The sequence below is a fragment of the Chiloscyllium plagiosum genome, unplaced genomic scaffold (assembly GCF_037043375.1).
Source record: "Chiloscyllium plagiosum isolate Xiang-an unplaced genomic scaffold, Cpla_swu_hap1 HiC_scaffold_28, whole genome shotgun sequence".
Lineage (NCBI taxonomy): Eukaryota > Metazoa > Chordata > Chondrichthyes > Orectolobiformes > Hemiscylliidae > Chiloscyllium > Chiloscyllium plagiosum.
In genome coordinates, this window is record NW_028270166.1 from 4,767,959 (window position 1) to 4,782,292 (window position 14,334).

The 14,334-nt window shown below is 49.6% G+C and overlaps 1 protein-coding gene across 8 annotated transcripts in view; it reads left to right on the top strand.

The window, feature by feature from the left end:
* The window catches only part of LOC122565478 (3',5'-cyclic-AMP phosphodiesterase 4C-like), a 357,513-nt gene that overhangs the window by 148,357 nt on the left and 194,822 nt on the right, over positions 1–14,334 (top strand). Inside the window, exon 1 of one of the 8 annotated variants that reach the window (XM_043721490.2) lies at positions 12,788–13,422. The exons of 6 other annotated variants lie outside the window; for them this stretch is intronic. In XM_043721490.2, the coding sequence (XP_043577425.1) occupies positions 13,190–13,422 (233 nt within the window). In that variant the 5' untranslated portion in view covers positions 12,788–13,189. Of the gene's footprint in view, positions 1–12,787; positions 13,423–14,334 lie in introns of those variants that run through there. One more of the 8 variants, XM_043721493.2, reaches the window with a different exon arrangement.

Sequence of the window (14,334 nt, forward strand, 5' to 3'; positions counted from 1 at the left end):
CACACCCCTCCCACAACCCCACTCCCACCGTCCCACCCACTCCCCTCCACACCATCCCCACTCCGCCCCCACTCCCCTCCCACAACCCCCTCCCACCGTCCTACCCACTCCCCTCCACACCATCCCCACTCCGCCCCCACACCCCTCCCACAACCCCACTCCCACCGTCCCACCCACTCCCCTCCACACTATCCCCACTCCGCCCCCACTCCCCTCCCAGAACCCCACTTCACCATCCCACTCACTCCCCTCCACACCAACCCCACCCCACCCCCACTACCCTCCCACAACCCCACTTCCACCGTCCCATCCACCCCCTCCACACCAACCCCACTCTGCCCCCACACACCTCCCACAACCCCACTTCAGTGTCCCACCCACTCCCCTCCACACCAACCCCACTCCGCCCCCACACACCTCCCACAACCCCACTTCACTGTCCCACCCACTCCCCTCCACACCATCCCCACTCCGCCCCCACTCCCTTCCCACCGTCCCACCCACTCCCCTCCACACCAACCCCACTCCGCCCACACTCCCCTCCCATACCCCCTCCCATGGTCCCACCCACTCCCCTCCACACCATCCCCACTCCGCCCCACACCCCTCCCACAACGCCATTTCACTGTCCCACCCACTCCCCTCCACACCAACCCTTATCCGCCCCCACTCCCCTCCCACAACCCCACTCCCACTGTCCCACCTACTCCCCTCCATACCAACCACACTCCGCCCACACTCCCCTCCCATAACCCCCACTTCACCATCCCACCCACTCCCCTCCACACCAACCCCACTCCGCCCCCACACACCTCCCACAACCCCACTTCACTGTCCCACCCACTCCCCTCCACACCAACCCCACTCTGCCCCCACACCCCTCCCATAGCCCCACTCCACTGTCCCACCCACTCCCTTCCACACCAACCCCACTCCGCCCCCACACCCCTCCTACAACCCCCACTCCACCATCCTACCCACTTCCCTCCACACCATCCCCACTCCGCCCACACTCCCCTCCCACCGTCCCACCCACTCCCGTACACACCAACCCCACTCCGCTCCCACTCCCCTCCCACTGTCCCACCCACCCCCCTCCACACCATCCCCACTCCGCCCACACTCCCCTCCCATAACCCCTACTCCACCGTCCCACCCACTCCCCTCCACACCAACCCCACTCCGCCCCCACACACCTCCCACAACCCCACTTCAGTGTCCCACCCACTCCCCTCCACACCAACCCCACTCCGCCCCCACACAACTCCCACAACCCCACTTCACTGTCCCACCCACTCCCCTCCACACCATCCTCACTCCGCCCCCATGCTCTTCCCATAACTCCCTCCCATAACCCCCACTCCACCGTCCCACCCACTCCCCTCCACACCATCCCCACTCCGCCCCCACTCCCCTCCCACCGTCCCACCCACTCCCCTCCACACCAACCCCACTTCGCCCACACTCCCCTCCCACTGTCCCACCCACTCCCCTCCACACCATCCCCACTCCGCCCACACTCCCCTCCCATAACCCCCACTCCACCGTCCCACCCACTCCCCTCCACACCATCCCCACTCCGCCCCACACCCCTCCCACAACCCCATTTCACTGTCCCACCCACTCCCCTCCACACCAACCCCACTCTGCCCCCACTCCCCTCCCACAGCCCCACTCCACCATCCCACCCACTCCCCTCCACACCAACCCTACTCCGCCCCCACTCCCCTCCCTCAACCCCACTCCCCTCCCACAACCCCACTCCCACTGTCCCACCTACTCCCCTCCATACCAACCCCACTCCGCCCACACTCCCCTCCCATAACCCCCACTTCACCATCCCACCCACTCCCCTCCACACCAACCCCACTCCGCCCCCACACACCTCCCACAACCCCACTTCACTGTCCCACCCACTCCCCTCCACACCAACCCCACTCTGCCCCCACACCCCTCCCATAGCCCCACTCCACTGTCCCACCCACTCCCTTCCACACCAACCCCACTCCGCCCCCACACCCCTCCTACAACCCCACTCCACCATCCCACCCACTCCCCTCCACACCATCCCCACTCTGCCCCTACACCCCTCCCACAACCCCATTTCACTGTCCCACCCACTCCCCTCTACACCAACCCTACTCTGCCCCCACACCCCTCCCACAACCCCAGTCCACCGTTCCACTCACTCCCCTCCACACCAACCCCACTCTGCCCTCGCACCTTTCTCACAACCCCCACTCCATCACCCACACCTCACACTTGTTCCCATACCCCAATCCCCCCAGATCCTATTCACACCTGAACTGCACCACACCCCTCACTCACCCTACCACCCACATTCCCCGATGCCCCCCACTCCCCCAACCCCTCCACTCCCCCACAAACACCCCCCATTCCTCTACTCCTCCACTCCTCCATTCCACCACCCATTCCCACAACCCCACACATGTCCCTACTCCTCCACCATTCACACCCGCCCACTCCCCTGTACCACCCGCATCTCCATCACCCACTCACCCCCAACCCCCACCCCGCACTCTCCCACCCACACATCCCCCACTACCCCCTATCGCCCCACCCTAATACCCACTCACCCCACAATACTCTGCAGATAGAATATCAAGTACCTCACTGCCTTTGGGAAGGGTGTTGTTTAGGCTTCTCCATTCTAAGACCCCATTTTGAATCTCCATCTCTTTCTTCCCAAATTATCTTGATTCCATTTGGAAGCTCTTCCCATTCCCTCCCCACTTGCCCTATTCACTGGAGAGGCTCTAATTTAGAGAGACATAGAAAACAGAAGCAGCAGTAGGCCATTCGGCCCTTTGAACCTGCCCCACCATTCAAGATAGTAACTTAAACCAGTGCTCTTTGTATTTGTTCACCTTTAGCTCCACTTATCTCTCTGTCCCTGTTATATTACTGTGTCCTTGTTATGTTGCTAATCACTTTTTTTGTCTTTATTCAACTCTTCTCATTTAGCTTGTTCTCTATTTCCCTTTCCTTATTTTGTTTTGTCCTTTTCTTAATCTGTTTCCTTTCCCTCCTCCTCATTCTCTCTTCACTCTTCTTGTCTCTCCCCATTTTTTTTTCTCTGTTGTTTCTTAATTCTCCACATCTAATGGCATATTTGTCTCAACTTTTATCTGATTGTCTCTGAATTTCTTCCTCTCTGTATCTCTCTGACTCTCTTTCTCTCTGTATGTCCATCAGTCTCTATCTCTGTTTCTGTCTCTCTCTCTCCACATCCCCCCCCCCCCCCGGTCTCATTCTCTGACTCTCTCTGTGTTTTTTCTCTCTCTCTGTATTTTGTCTATTTCTGACTGTCTCCCTGTTTCTGTCTCTCTCCATCTCTCTCTGCCCCCCTCTCTCTCTTTCGGTTCTCCTTCTCTGTTCTCTCCCTCTATCTTTGTCTCTGTCTTTCTCTCTCTCTCTGACTCTCTCACTGTCTCCTCTTTGTGTGTGTGTCTCTCTCGCTCTCTCAGTCTCTCTCTCTCTCTCACTGTCTGTTTCATTCTGTATATTTCTTTGCCTCTGGATTTGTCTCTATTCTGTCTTTGTCTTAATGCATTTGCCAGCTGACACAGGGTCAGAGTAACAAAAAAAGCCTTATTGAAGTATTATACAAACACCAATCACAATCTGGGACACGCGGTAGAGATTGGGAGAGAGAGAAATTTCACGTGGAATTTTCAAACTGTGTTGCTGCAGTAACGTGGGGTAATTCTTTCCAACAGAAAAATCTATCTGAGAGAATGTTAGATATTGTGGTGACAATTCAGAGTCAAAAGGTTTATCTTTGTGATTATATCACCTCTCATTCTGACAAGGACATTAGACAGTCATTAAGGACGTGTGGGAAGAGAACTGTAGATTAGGAAATTTCTAGAAATATATTAAAAAAGCTTGAGTGTTACTCAAAAAGAGTAATTTCTCTGTGTTTTGTTATCATAGCTGTCTCTATCAGCAGCTCTAGGAAGTTCGAACATTCCTTTCCTGGGAGTGAGCAAGCTAAATTAAGAGATCCAGGAAAGGCAAAAAATTAGCTTTAAAATAGTTGACAAAAGAACCAAAAGTGGAGATGAGAATTTTCTCCAGACAGTGAGCTGTTGTGACCAATGCACTTTCTGAGAGGGCAGTGGAAGGTAGATTCAACAGTAATTTTCAAATGGAAATGAGGACAGATTTTAAAAGGAACAATTCACTGGACTGTGGGCATAGAGCAGGGAGAATGGGACAATAGGTTTTCTTGTTTCACAGGATGTGAGGGTTGCTTTGCATTTTGTTAAATGTCCATGAGGAGGCAGCGGTGAGTTGTCACCTTGATCTGCTGCAGTCCTTACTCCTCACCTGCTGTGTTCACACACTGTCTTCATTGAGGGACAGCAGGCTGAGGGAACAGAAGGACAAGGGGACAGTCTTGGCCAGTTGACATTAACAGTGTCTCATAAAGTTTCAAAGTTGGTTCCTCCTCAGCTTTGAATACTATAGGCAATCACACACTGAACCAACAGACAATCTTGACAAGTTAATATTCCGTGTGGAAGGATGGAGTTAATATTCAGTGTGTGAGGATGATGGGTTAAAAAACTCGATGTGGTTTCCAATGAAACTCAATACCAGTTGATTTCTTGACAAATCAGCAGCTGCAGGCGAACACACAGGGAGTCCCAACACAACTGGAGGTCAGAAAATTTGACCAGAAAAGTTGGAAGTCTTTGAATTGAATCTGTTGGGACAGGAATTGTGACAGGAGCAGGGTTAGATGGAGAGATAACATTGAGAATAAGAAGCTAATTACAGGCATCCATGACAGGCCATTCAGCCTGACTGGTGTTTGCTGCTGTCCAGATTTCAAATGAATCTACCCCCACTCCTATTGCCTTTCCTATCCTCTACCTCATTCTTTCTGTCTCTCTCTCTCCCTCTCCCTGTCTGTGTAGAGAGTCATAGAGTCATAGAAACAGACCCTTTGGTCCAACCCGTCCATGCTGACCAGATATCCCAGCCTAATCTAGTCCCATTTGCCAGCACCCGGCCCATATCCCCCTAAACCCTTCCTATTCATATCCCCATCCAGATGCCTTTTAAATGTTGCAATTGTACCAGCCTCCACCACATCCTCTGGCAGCTCATTCCATACACGCACCACTCTCTGTGTGAAAATGTTGCCACTTAGGTCACTTTTAAATCTTTCCCCTCTCACCCTAAACCTATGCCCTCTATTTCTGGACTCCCACCAATGTTCTCTGCTTCAATCACCATACATGACACTGTGAGCTTCACATTCTTGCCTAGTGAGTATTTTTTATTCCCATAGCCCTCGCTCTGGTCATTCTGGTCTCCCATGCAAATGGAAACAGCTCCTCCATCACTTTCATCACCTCCATCACCTCGCTGCAAACCCCAACATACTTTGCATGGCATCTGTCCACTTCCTCTTCACCATTGGCTTACCAGGGAAAAAAATAGCTCTGTCTGTTCCAAACAATCGCAGCTGGTAACATCTTGGTAAATCTTTTACTCCGCCTTCTCCGATTGGACTTTTACTTCCTCAGGACATGGGATAGTGGCGAGGCCAGTATTTACTGTACATTCCTAATTGTCCAATCCTGTTGCTGTGGCTCTGACATCATGTATAGGCGAGCCCAGGTAAGGCTAACAGACTTCCTTCCCAAACGTGAACCAGGTGGGATTTTAGGACCATTGACAATGTTTACACAGTCACCAGAGTTTTAAAGTTTCAGGGATTCTTTTAATTCAAATTCCACCATGGTGAGAATCGAATCTAAGTCCTCAGAACATTAGACTGGTTTTCTGGAAAGCCAGGAGATAGAGAGGACTACAGATGCTGGAAAGTCAGAGTTGATAAAGTGTGGAGCTGGAAAAAGCACAGCAAGTCCGGCAGCATCAGAGGAGCAGGAGGGTCCACATTTTGGGAAGGACCCTTCATCAGAGTCCTGATGAAAGATTCCGACCTGAAACGTTGACTCTCCTGCTCCTCTGATGCTGCCGGACTTGCTGTGCTTTTTCCAGCTCCACACTTTCTGGAAAACTAGCGCAGTGATATTATCAGTCAACCACCACCTTCCCTTCAAAGTCAATCCAATCTGTTTCCATCTGCTTGCTACCAGGAAAACAACAATGGATCGTATTTTACACAGTATAGTGGGAAATTAAAAGCAGGAGCAGTCCATTTGACCTCTTGAATTAACTCTGCCATTCAATAAGATAGGACTATAAGAAATAAGAGTGGAAGTAAGGCTATTCGGCCCATTGAGTCTACTCCGCCATTCAGTCATGGCTGATGGGCATTTCAAGGCTGAAAATATGTTGCTGGAAAAGCGCAGCAGGTCAGGCAGCATCCAAGGAGCAGGGCTCATGCCCGAAATGTCGATTCTCCTGCTCCTTGGATGCTGCCTGACCTGCTGCGCTTTTCCAGCAACACATTTTCAGCTCTGATCTCCAGCATCTGCAGTCCTCACTTTCTCCTGACGGGCATTTCGACTCCTCTTACTCGCACTCTCCCCGTAGCCCTTAATTCCTTGCGAGATTAAGAATTTATCAATCTCTGCCTTGAAGACATTTAACGTCCTGGCCTCCATTGCGCTCCCACCACTCTCTGGCTGAAGAAATGTCTCCTCATTTCCATTGTAAATTGAGCCCCACTAATTCTAAGGCTGTGCCCACAGGTCCTAGTATCCCCACCTAATGGAAACAAGTTCCCAGGGTCCACCCTTTCTAAGCCATGAATTATCTTGTGAGTTTCTATTAGATCTCCCCTCAATCTTCTAAACTCTAATGAATACAATCCCAGGATCCTCAGCCGTTCATCATATGTTAGGCCTCCCATTCCAGGGATCATCCATGTGAATCTCTGCTGGACACGCTCCAGTGCCAGTATGTCCTTCCTGAGGTGTGGGGCCCAAAACTGGACACCGTATTCTAAATTGGGCCTAACCAGAGCTTTATAAAGTCTCAGTAGCACATCGCTGCTTTTACATTCCAACCCTTCTGAGATAAATGATGACTGAAGTCTGTTTTAAATGGGCGCCCCTTGTTTTCAAACTGTATCCTCTCGTGCTAGTTTCTTCTTCAAAGGGAAGCAAACTTTCATTTTTGATTCATAAATAACCTGTTCAGGGATTAGAATTCCTACAGTATGTAGAGAAGAGAAACCCACCCTACACTTACCACTGACACAATAGGCAATTTAGCACAGCCAATTCACCTGACCTGCACATCATTGGACTGTGGAGCTAACCCACACAGACACAGGGAGAACATGCAAACTCCACATAGGCAGTTACCCAAGGCAGGAATTGAACCTGGGTCCCTGGTGCTGTGGGGCAGCAGTGCTAACCACTGAGCCATCATGCCACCCTAGCTGTTTAGACAGATGTCTGGGATAGGAGGGACTTACACCCAGCCTTTCCTGACCTCAGAGGAACAGGTACAAACACTGCACCACAACAACTGACTGATTCATAAAACTGGGAGTGTGTTGCTGTATCCAAAAACTGGACTGCCCCAGAATTAAACCGGACAGTGTTTATCTAGTCAGCTGGAAACTCTGTCAAAGTTACTAGTGTGACCCATACTCAGGAGTCCCCAATGAGCATGTTTTGTTAGCGAATGAGAGGGTTAACATCGAAGGTGACAGCTATTTGATCTATCTTAGCTCCTTCACAGCAACCAATAACTTTTTGCATCTATATAGCACCTTTGAAATAAGAAAGTGCCCCAAAGCGATCTGAAAAGGAGCAAGTATCAAACACAATTCAACACTGAATTTTACAATAACGTAGCAGGGCAGGTGACTGAAAGCGAGGACGAGAGTAGTAAAGGTATGGAGTGCTTTGACTGCAACGGTAGTAGATTCGCCAACTTTAAGTACATTTAAGTCGTCATTGGACAAGCGTATGGACGTACATGGAATAGTGTAGGTTAGATGGGTTTCAGATTGGTATGACAGGTCGGCGCAACATCGAGGGCCGAAGGGCCTGTGCTGCGCTGTACTGTCCTATATATTCTTTGAATAGGTGGGTTTTAAGGACTGCCTAAAACAGAGCTTCCCAATTGGACTGAGTGGAGCTCTGACCAAATTTGAACAGCTCTACTCCCACTCCCTCTTACTCTCACGCTCACCCTCACACTCTGCCTCTCACTCTCACTCTCACCCTCACACTCACTCGCACTTACTCTTACTATCACTCTCACTCTCACACACTCTCACTCTCACTCTTACTCTCTCACTCTCACACTCACTCTCACTCTCACACTCACTCTTACTCTCTCACTCTCACACTCACTCTCACTCTCACACTCTTACTCCCTCACTCTCACTTTCACTCTTACTCTCTCACTCTCACACTCACTCTTACTCTCTCACTCTCACACTCACTTTCACACTCACTCTCACTCTCACACTCTTACTCCCTCACTCTCACTCTCACTTTCACTCTCACCCTCACACTCACTCACACTGACTCTCACTCTCACACTCACTCTCACACTCACTCTCACACTCACTCTTACTCTCACACTCACTCTCACTCTCACACTCTCTCTCACTCTTACTCACTCTCACACTCACTCTCACTCTCACACTCTTACTCCCTCACTCTCACTCTCACTTTCACTCTCACCCTCACACTCACTCACACTGACTCTCACTCTCACACTCACTCTCACACTCACTCTCACTCTCACGCTCTCTCTCACTGTTACTCTCTCACAGTCACTCTTACTCTCTCACTCTCACACTCACTCTCACATTCACTCTCACCCTCACACTCACACACTCACTCTCACTCTCACACTCACTCTCACTCTCACTCTCACACTCACTCTCACACTCACTCTCACTCTTACTCTTTCGCTCACACTCACTCTCATTCTCATACTCACTCTTACTCTCTCACTCTCACCCTCACACTCACACACTCACTCTCACCCTCACACTCACTCTTATTCTCTCACTCTCACTCTCACACTCACTCTTACTCTCTCACACTCACACTCACACTCGCTCTCACACTCACACTCACCCTCACACTCACTCACACTAACCCTCACTCACCCTCACCCTCACTCTCACTCTCACTCTTACTCTCTCACTCTCACACTCACTCTCGCACTCACTGTCACTCTTACTCTCTCACTCACACTCACTCTCACACTCACTCACACTCTTACTCTCTCACTCACACTCACTCTCATTCTCACACTCACTCTTACTCTCTCACTCTCACTCTCACTCTCACACTCACTCTTACTCTCTCACTCTCACTCTCACACTCACTCTCACCCTCACATTCACTCTCACTCTTACTCTCTCACTCTCACACTCACACTCACTCTCACTCTCACCCTCACCCTCACCCTCACTCACACTCACATTCACTCTCACTCTTACACTCACACTCTCACCCTCACATTCACTCTCACTCTTACTCTCTCACTCGCACTCACTCTCACTCTCACTCTCTCATACTCACTCTCTCTCACATTCACTCTTACTCTCTCCCTCTCACACTCACACTCCCTCTCATATGCACTCATTCTCAACCTCACACTCACTCTCACACTCACGCTCACTCACACTCTCACTCTCACACTCACGCTCACTCACATTCTCACTCTCACACTCACCCTCACCCTCACTCACACTCATATTCACTCTCACACTCACCCCCACCCTCACCCTCACTCACACTCACATTCACTCTCACCCTCACTCACATTCATCCTCACCCTCACCCTCACCCTCACTCTCACACTCACTCTCACCCTCACTCTCACCCTCACCCTCACACTCACTCTCACCCTCACCCTCACTCACACTCACATTCACTCTCACACTCACCTTCACCCTCACTCTCACCCTCACCCTCACTCTCACACTCACCCTCACCCTCAAACTCACTCACATTCACCCTCACCCTCACCCTCACACTCACTCTCACACTCACTCTCACCCTCGCCCTCACCCACACCCACACTCACCCTTACCCTCACACTCACTCTCACCCTCACCCTCACTCGCCCTCACCCTCACCCTCACCCTCACCCTCACTCTCACCCTCACGCTCACCCTCACCCTCACCCTCACTCACTCTCACTCACACTCTCATACTCAGTCTCACCCTCAAACTCTTAATCTCACACTGCCTCTCATTCTCTCTCTTACTCTCACTCTCACTCTCACCCTCACACTCACTCTTACTCTCTCACTCTCACACTCACTCTCACACACTCACACTCACACTCACTCTCACACACTCACTCACTCTCAAACTCACTCTCACCCTCACACTCACTCACACTCTCACTCTCACACTCACTCTCACGCTCACTCTCACACTCACTTTCACCCTCACCCTCACCCTCACTCACGCACTCTCACTCTCATACTCACTCACCCTCACACTCTCACTCTCACTCTGCCTCTCACTCTCTCTTTCACTCTCACTCTCTCTCTCACTCTCACACTCTCACTCTCATTGTCACTCTCACTCTCACACTCACACACTCACACGTACTCTCAATCTCATTCTCACTCTCACTCTCACACTCACACACTCTCTCTCACAGTCAGTCACTCTTACTTTCACTCGCACACTCACTCTCTCACAGTCACTCTCACACTCACTCTGTCTCATTCTCACACTCATACCTTCACTCTCATTCTCACTCTCACACTCACTCATGCACTCACACATACTCTCAATCTCATTCTCACTCTCACACTCACACACATTCTCACACTCACTCTCTCACAGTCACACTCACTCTCACTTGCACACTCAATCTCACACTCATTCTCTCACTCTCACTCTTCCTCTCCCCCTCCTGCTCACTCTCACTCTCATTCTCAATCTTACACTCACTCTCACACACTCTCACATTCACTCACACTCACTTTCACTGTCATTCTCACTTTCACACATTCACACTGATTCTCACACTCACACCCACACTCACACTCACTCTCCTCTCCCTCTCCCCTTCCTCTCCCCCTCCTTCTCCCTCTCACTCTCACTCTCGCTCTCATTCTCACTCTGCCTCTCACTCTCTCTCTCGCTCTCTCACAATCACACGCACTCTCACTCTCTCTCATTCTCACACTCATACTCACACTCTCATAGTCATTCTCACGCTCACACTCACTCACGCACTCACACGTACTCTCAATCTCATTCTCACTCTCACACTCACACTCGCTCTCACAGTCACAGTCACTCTCACTCTCACTCGCACACTCACTCTCACACATTCACTCACACTCTCATTCCCACTCTCACACTCACTCTCACACTCACACTTACTCTCACACTCACACTCACTCTCACACATTCACTCTTACTCTCACTCGGGAGGTCGAGACCATTTTTTAACTTCGAAGTTAGTCTCAGTGGGAAAGGTTCGGGAAAAACTGGTCTAGAAGGAAGAGGCGGTCAAGTCTGTGGTTGACTCTTTAACTGTCCTCTGAGCAATAACCTCTGGCCAAGCCACATCCCATGTATGAATTACCAAAAAAAAGAGGAGTGGTAAGGTTTAGAGAGAGAATTCTAAAACTTAAAGTCAGGTGCTGAAGAGGTGACCGTCATTGGTGGAGTGAGGTTAAAATTGGGAATGTATTGAAAAGCCAGAATTAGGGAATTAGTGGGAGGCTGTAAGACTGGAGATGCTTCCAGTGATAGGCAACGGTTTGTCACAATTCATTTACACAGAGGCTCCTCAGCCCTGAAGCTTTCAGCTTGTTGAGCAAGTTGCTCGGGCTCTCCTTTTCTGGTTTTCCAACCTGAGCACATTTCCTTTCTCATGTCAAGGGGAAGTTCCTGCTAACCAGGCAGGTTGCTTAGTGCAGAAGCTTGGAGTCCCTCAGTACCTCCCTGCGACCATTGACCTACAGTAATCCTTCTCTGGCAACACTTCAACTTGAAAATTCTCTTCCTTGTAATCAATTCCCCCTCGGCCTCTCACAACCCTTCCCAGTAAATTGTGGTTTTAGTCATAAGAAACTTTGGTTGATGAATGTCTGCAAAAAAAAAAATCAGAAATATTTATGGGCTCTCTGTACAAAAACAATTCTGTCATGAGAATGAGTATGACTGTAAATGAGCCCTCCGTGAGTACTGGGTGGCTGTTTGAAGGAGGGGATTCAGGCTGAGTGGGAATAACTAGTCATCTGAACAAGCTCAGAGTTGGTGAGTGAGTTCCATCTCTCAGAGGCTGGCACAGAGAAAACTTGAGGATTTGGGAATGGTCAACCTGCGAAATGAAATGTGTGATTTCCCCCTGACAGTGGTCAACAACACAGAGAACAGGAACTGAAAATATTCATTGAACTTTTCAACTTCAAGGGCTCGAAAAACTCAGTGGCTTTTATTTTTGTCTGGCTGTTTGTTGTCAGAAGGGAAAGGCTGTGTTCTGTCGGTAATTATAGTTTTATTTGGAGGGGTGATGTGTCATCATAAGTAAGTGCTCTGCACTTTGGAACTTCCTCAGATCCGGGGGAATGGGGTTTAGAAAGAGTTTGGAGAGTTTGGCTGGCTTCCAAAGATCTTGCTTTTGTCCTGGGCACTGACTTTCTCTCCTGATTTTGAAGAAGGTGAACTGGAGAGCCGAGGGTGCAACGTGCCCTTCTCCCCTCTCTCAGACTAGAAGTTACTTTTTCACTCTTTCTCTGATATCTCTGGCTCCAGGTTTTATTTTTGCCTGCAGATATCTTTATGATTTTATCTTCCTCGCTCTATATATAATCCCACTGCAGTTCAAAGTGAACAGGAGTCAGCAGGGCCAACTCTGTGTGCCAAGTGCAACTCTTCTTTTATTAATTGTTTGAAAGAAAGGGATTTGTTGTGAGGACGAATTTGGATTTGTTTCCTTTTCTGAGACATTCTTTGCAGATATTCGAAGTGTTTCTCTGGAATGATTGAATGTGCTGACTCCTGATTGTGTGAAGAGCCTGTTTTATAAAAGTCAGCGAGAACTGGGTCTGAGCAGCGGGCAGGGGGTAGAGATTTCACATTGACTCTCCCTCTGCAGCCTCTCACTCACACACAGACTATCACTCACTCCTCACTCACTCACTTGCTGACTCACTCAGACGCACACATACACTCTCACTCTCACACACTCTCATTCTCACCCAAAGGACTGTTTTCCACCTGGACACCGCATGGCTTCGCTGACGCAGGAAGCTTGCCCTGTGGGTGAAGATGGCACAGCTGAGGGGCAATCCCAGACTGGGAACAGCTTGCTCCCGGCACCCAGAGCCTCTGGCAAATCCCCTGCTGTCTCCCCTAAAGCATCTCCTCGGAATTCGCCGCGAAATTCCCCGCTGCTCTTCCGCAAACTCATGATGAACAGGAGCATCCGGCTGCAGCGCCGTTTCACTGTGGCACAGACCTGGTAAGAGTGGTATGGTGAGGGTGAGGGGGCAGGATGAGTGAGGGGGCTGAGTGGTGAGGGGGCTGAATGGTGAGGGGCAGGTTTGGGAAGGAGCTGGCTTTGGTGAGAGGGTAGATTCGGTCAGGGTGAGGTGCAGGTGGAAGGGAGGCGAGAGAGCGTTATTTTCCTGAAGGGTCACACCAAACCAAGATAGAGGACTGAGGGTGGATTCACTGCCAGAGCAAAATGCTCCTTAAATTCAGAACACAACTATATTACTGAGTTTTAAATACATTGTTGCTGGCTACCACACTATATTGTATCCCACTGTTACTGGCTGCAACATTGTAAAGTTTCAAACTGTTACCTGTCATAACACTATATATTGTATAGGGTACATTGTTATGTTATAAAGTTTCACGCTGTTACTGTGTATCATGCAATGTATTGTTTTACTTAGTGCTGGTGGTATAAATGCGTAAATGATAGCGTCTTATTGTGTTTCTGGGTAAAAACTATATAATCATTACATTAATTGTATTGGTACAAACATTCTATATCTTATAGACCATCAAACTGTGTAACTAGGTATAAACACTATGTTTGAGACTAACCTTTGTGTGTTCCTAGCTCTGAATACTATACAATGTAATGTGATGTATCACACCCGACATGCTTAGATTGGTTAAACAAGATGGAACAGAAACGGGAAGCCTGACTGAAATTGTTTCTACCTTACCCAATGATGAGCTGTCTTCTGATTGAAGCACTACATTGTGCAGTGTATACTGTACAGTCACAGTGCTGTTAGGGATGGGGTTCCCACATTCTGAATGACACTGAAAGAATGGTGATTTGGTTCTACAGAAAATGCTGCTGAAACTCAATGGGTCTGGCAGCAGAAAGAAAAATAGAGTTAATGTTTCGAGTCAA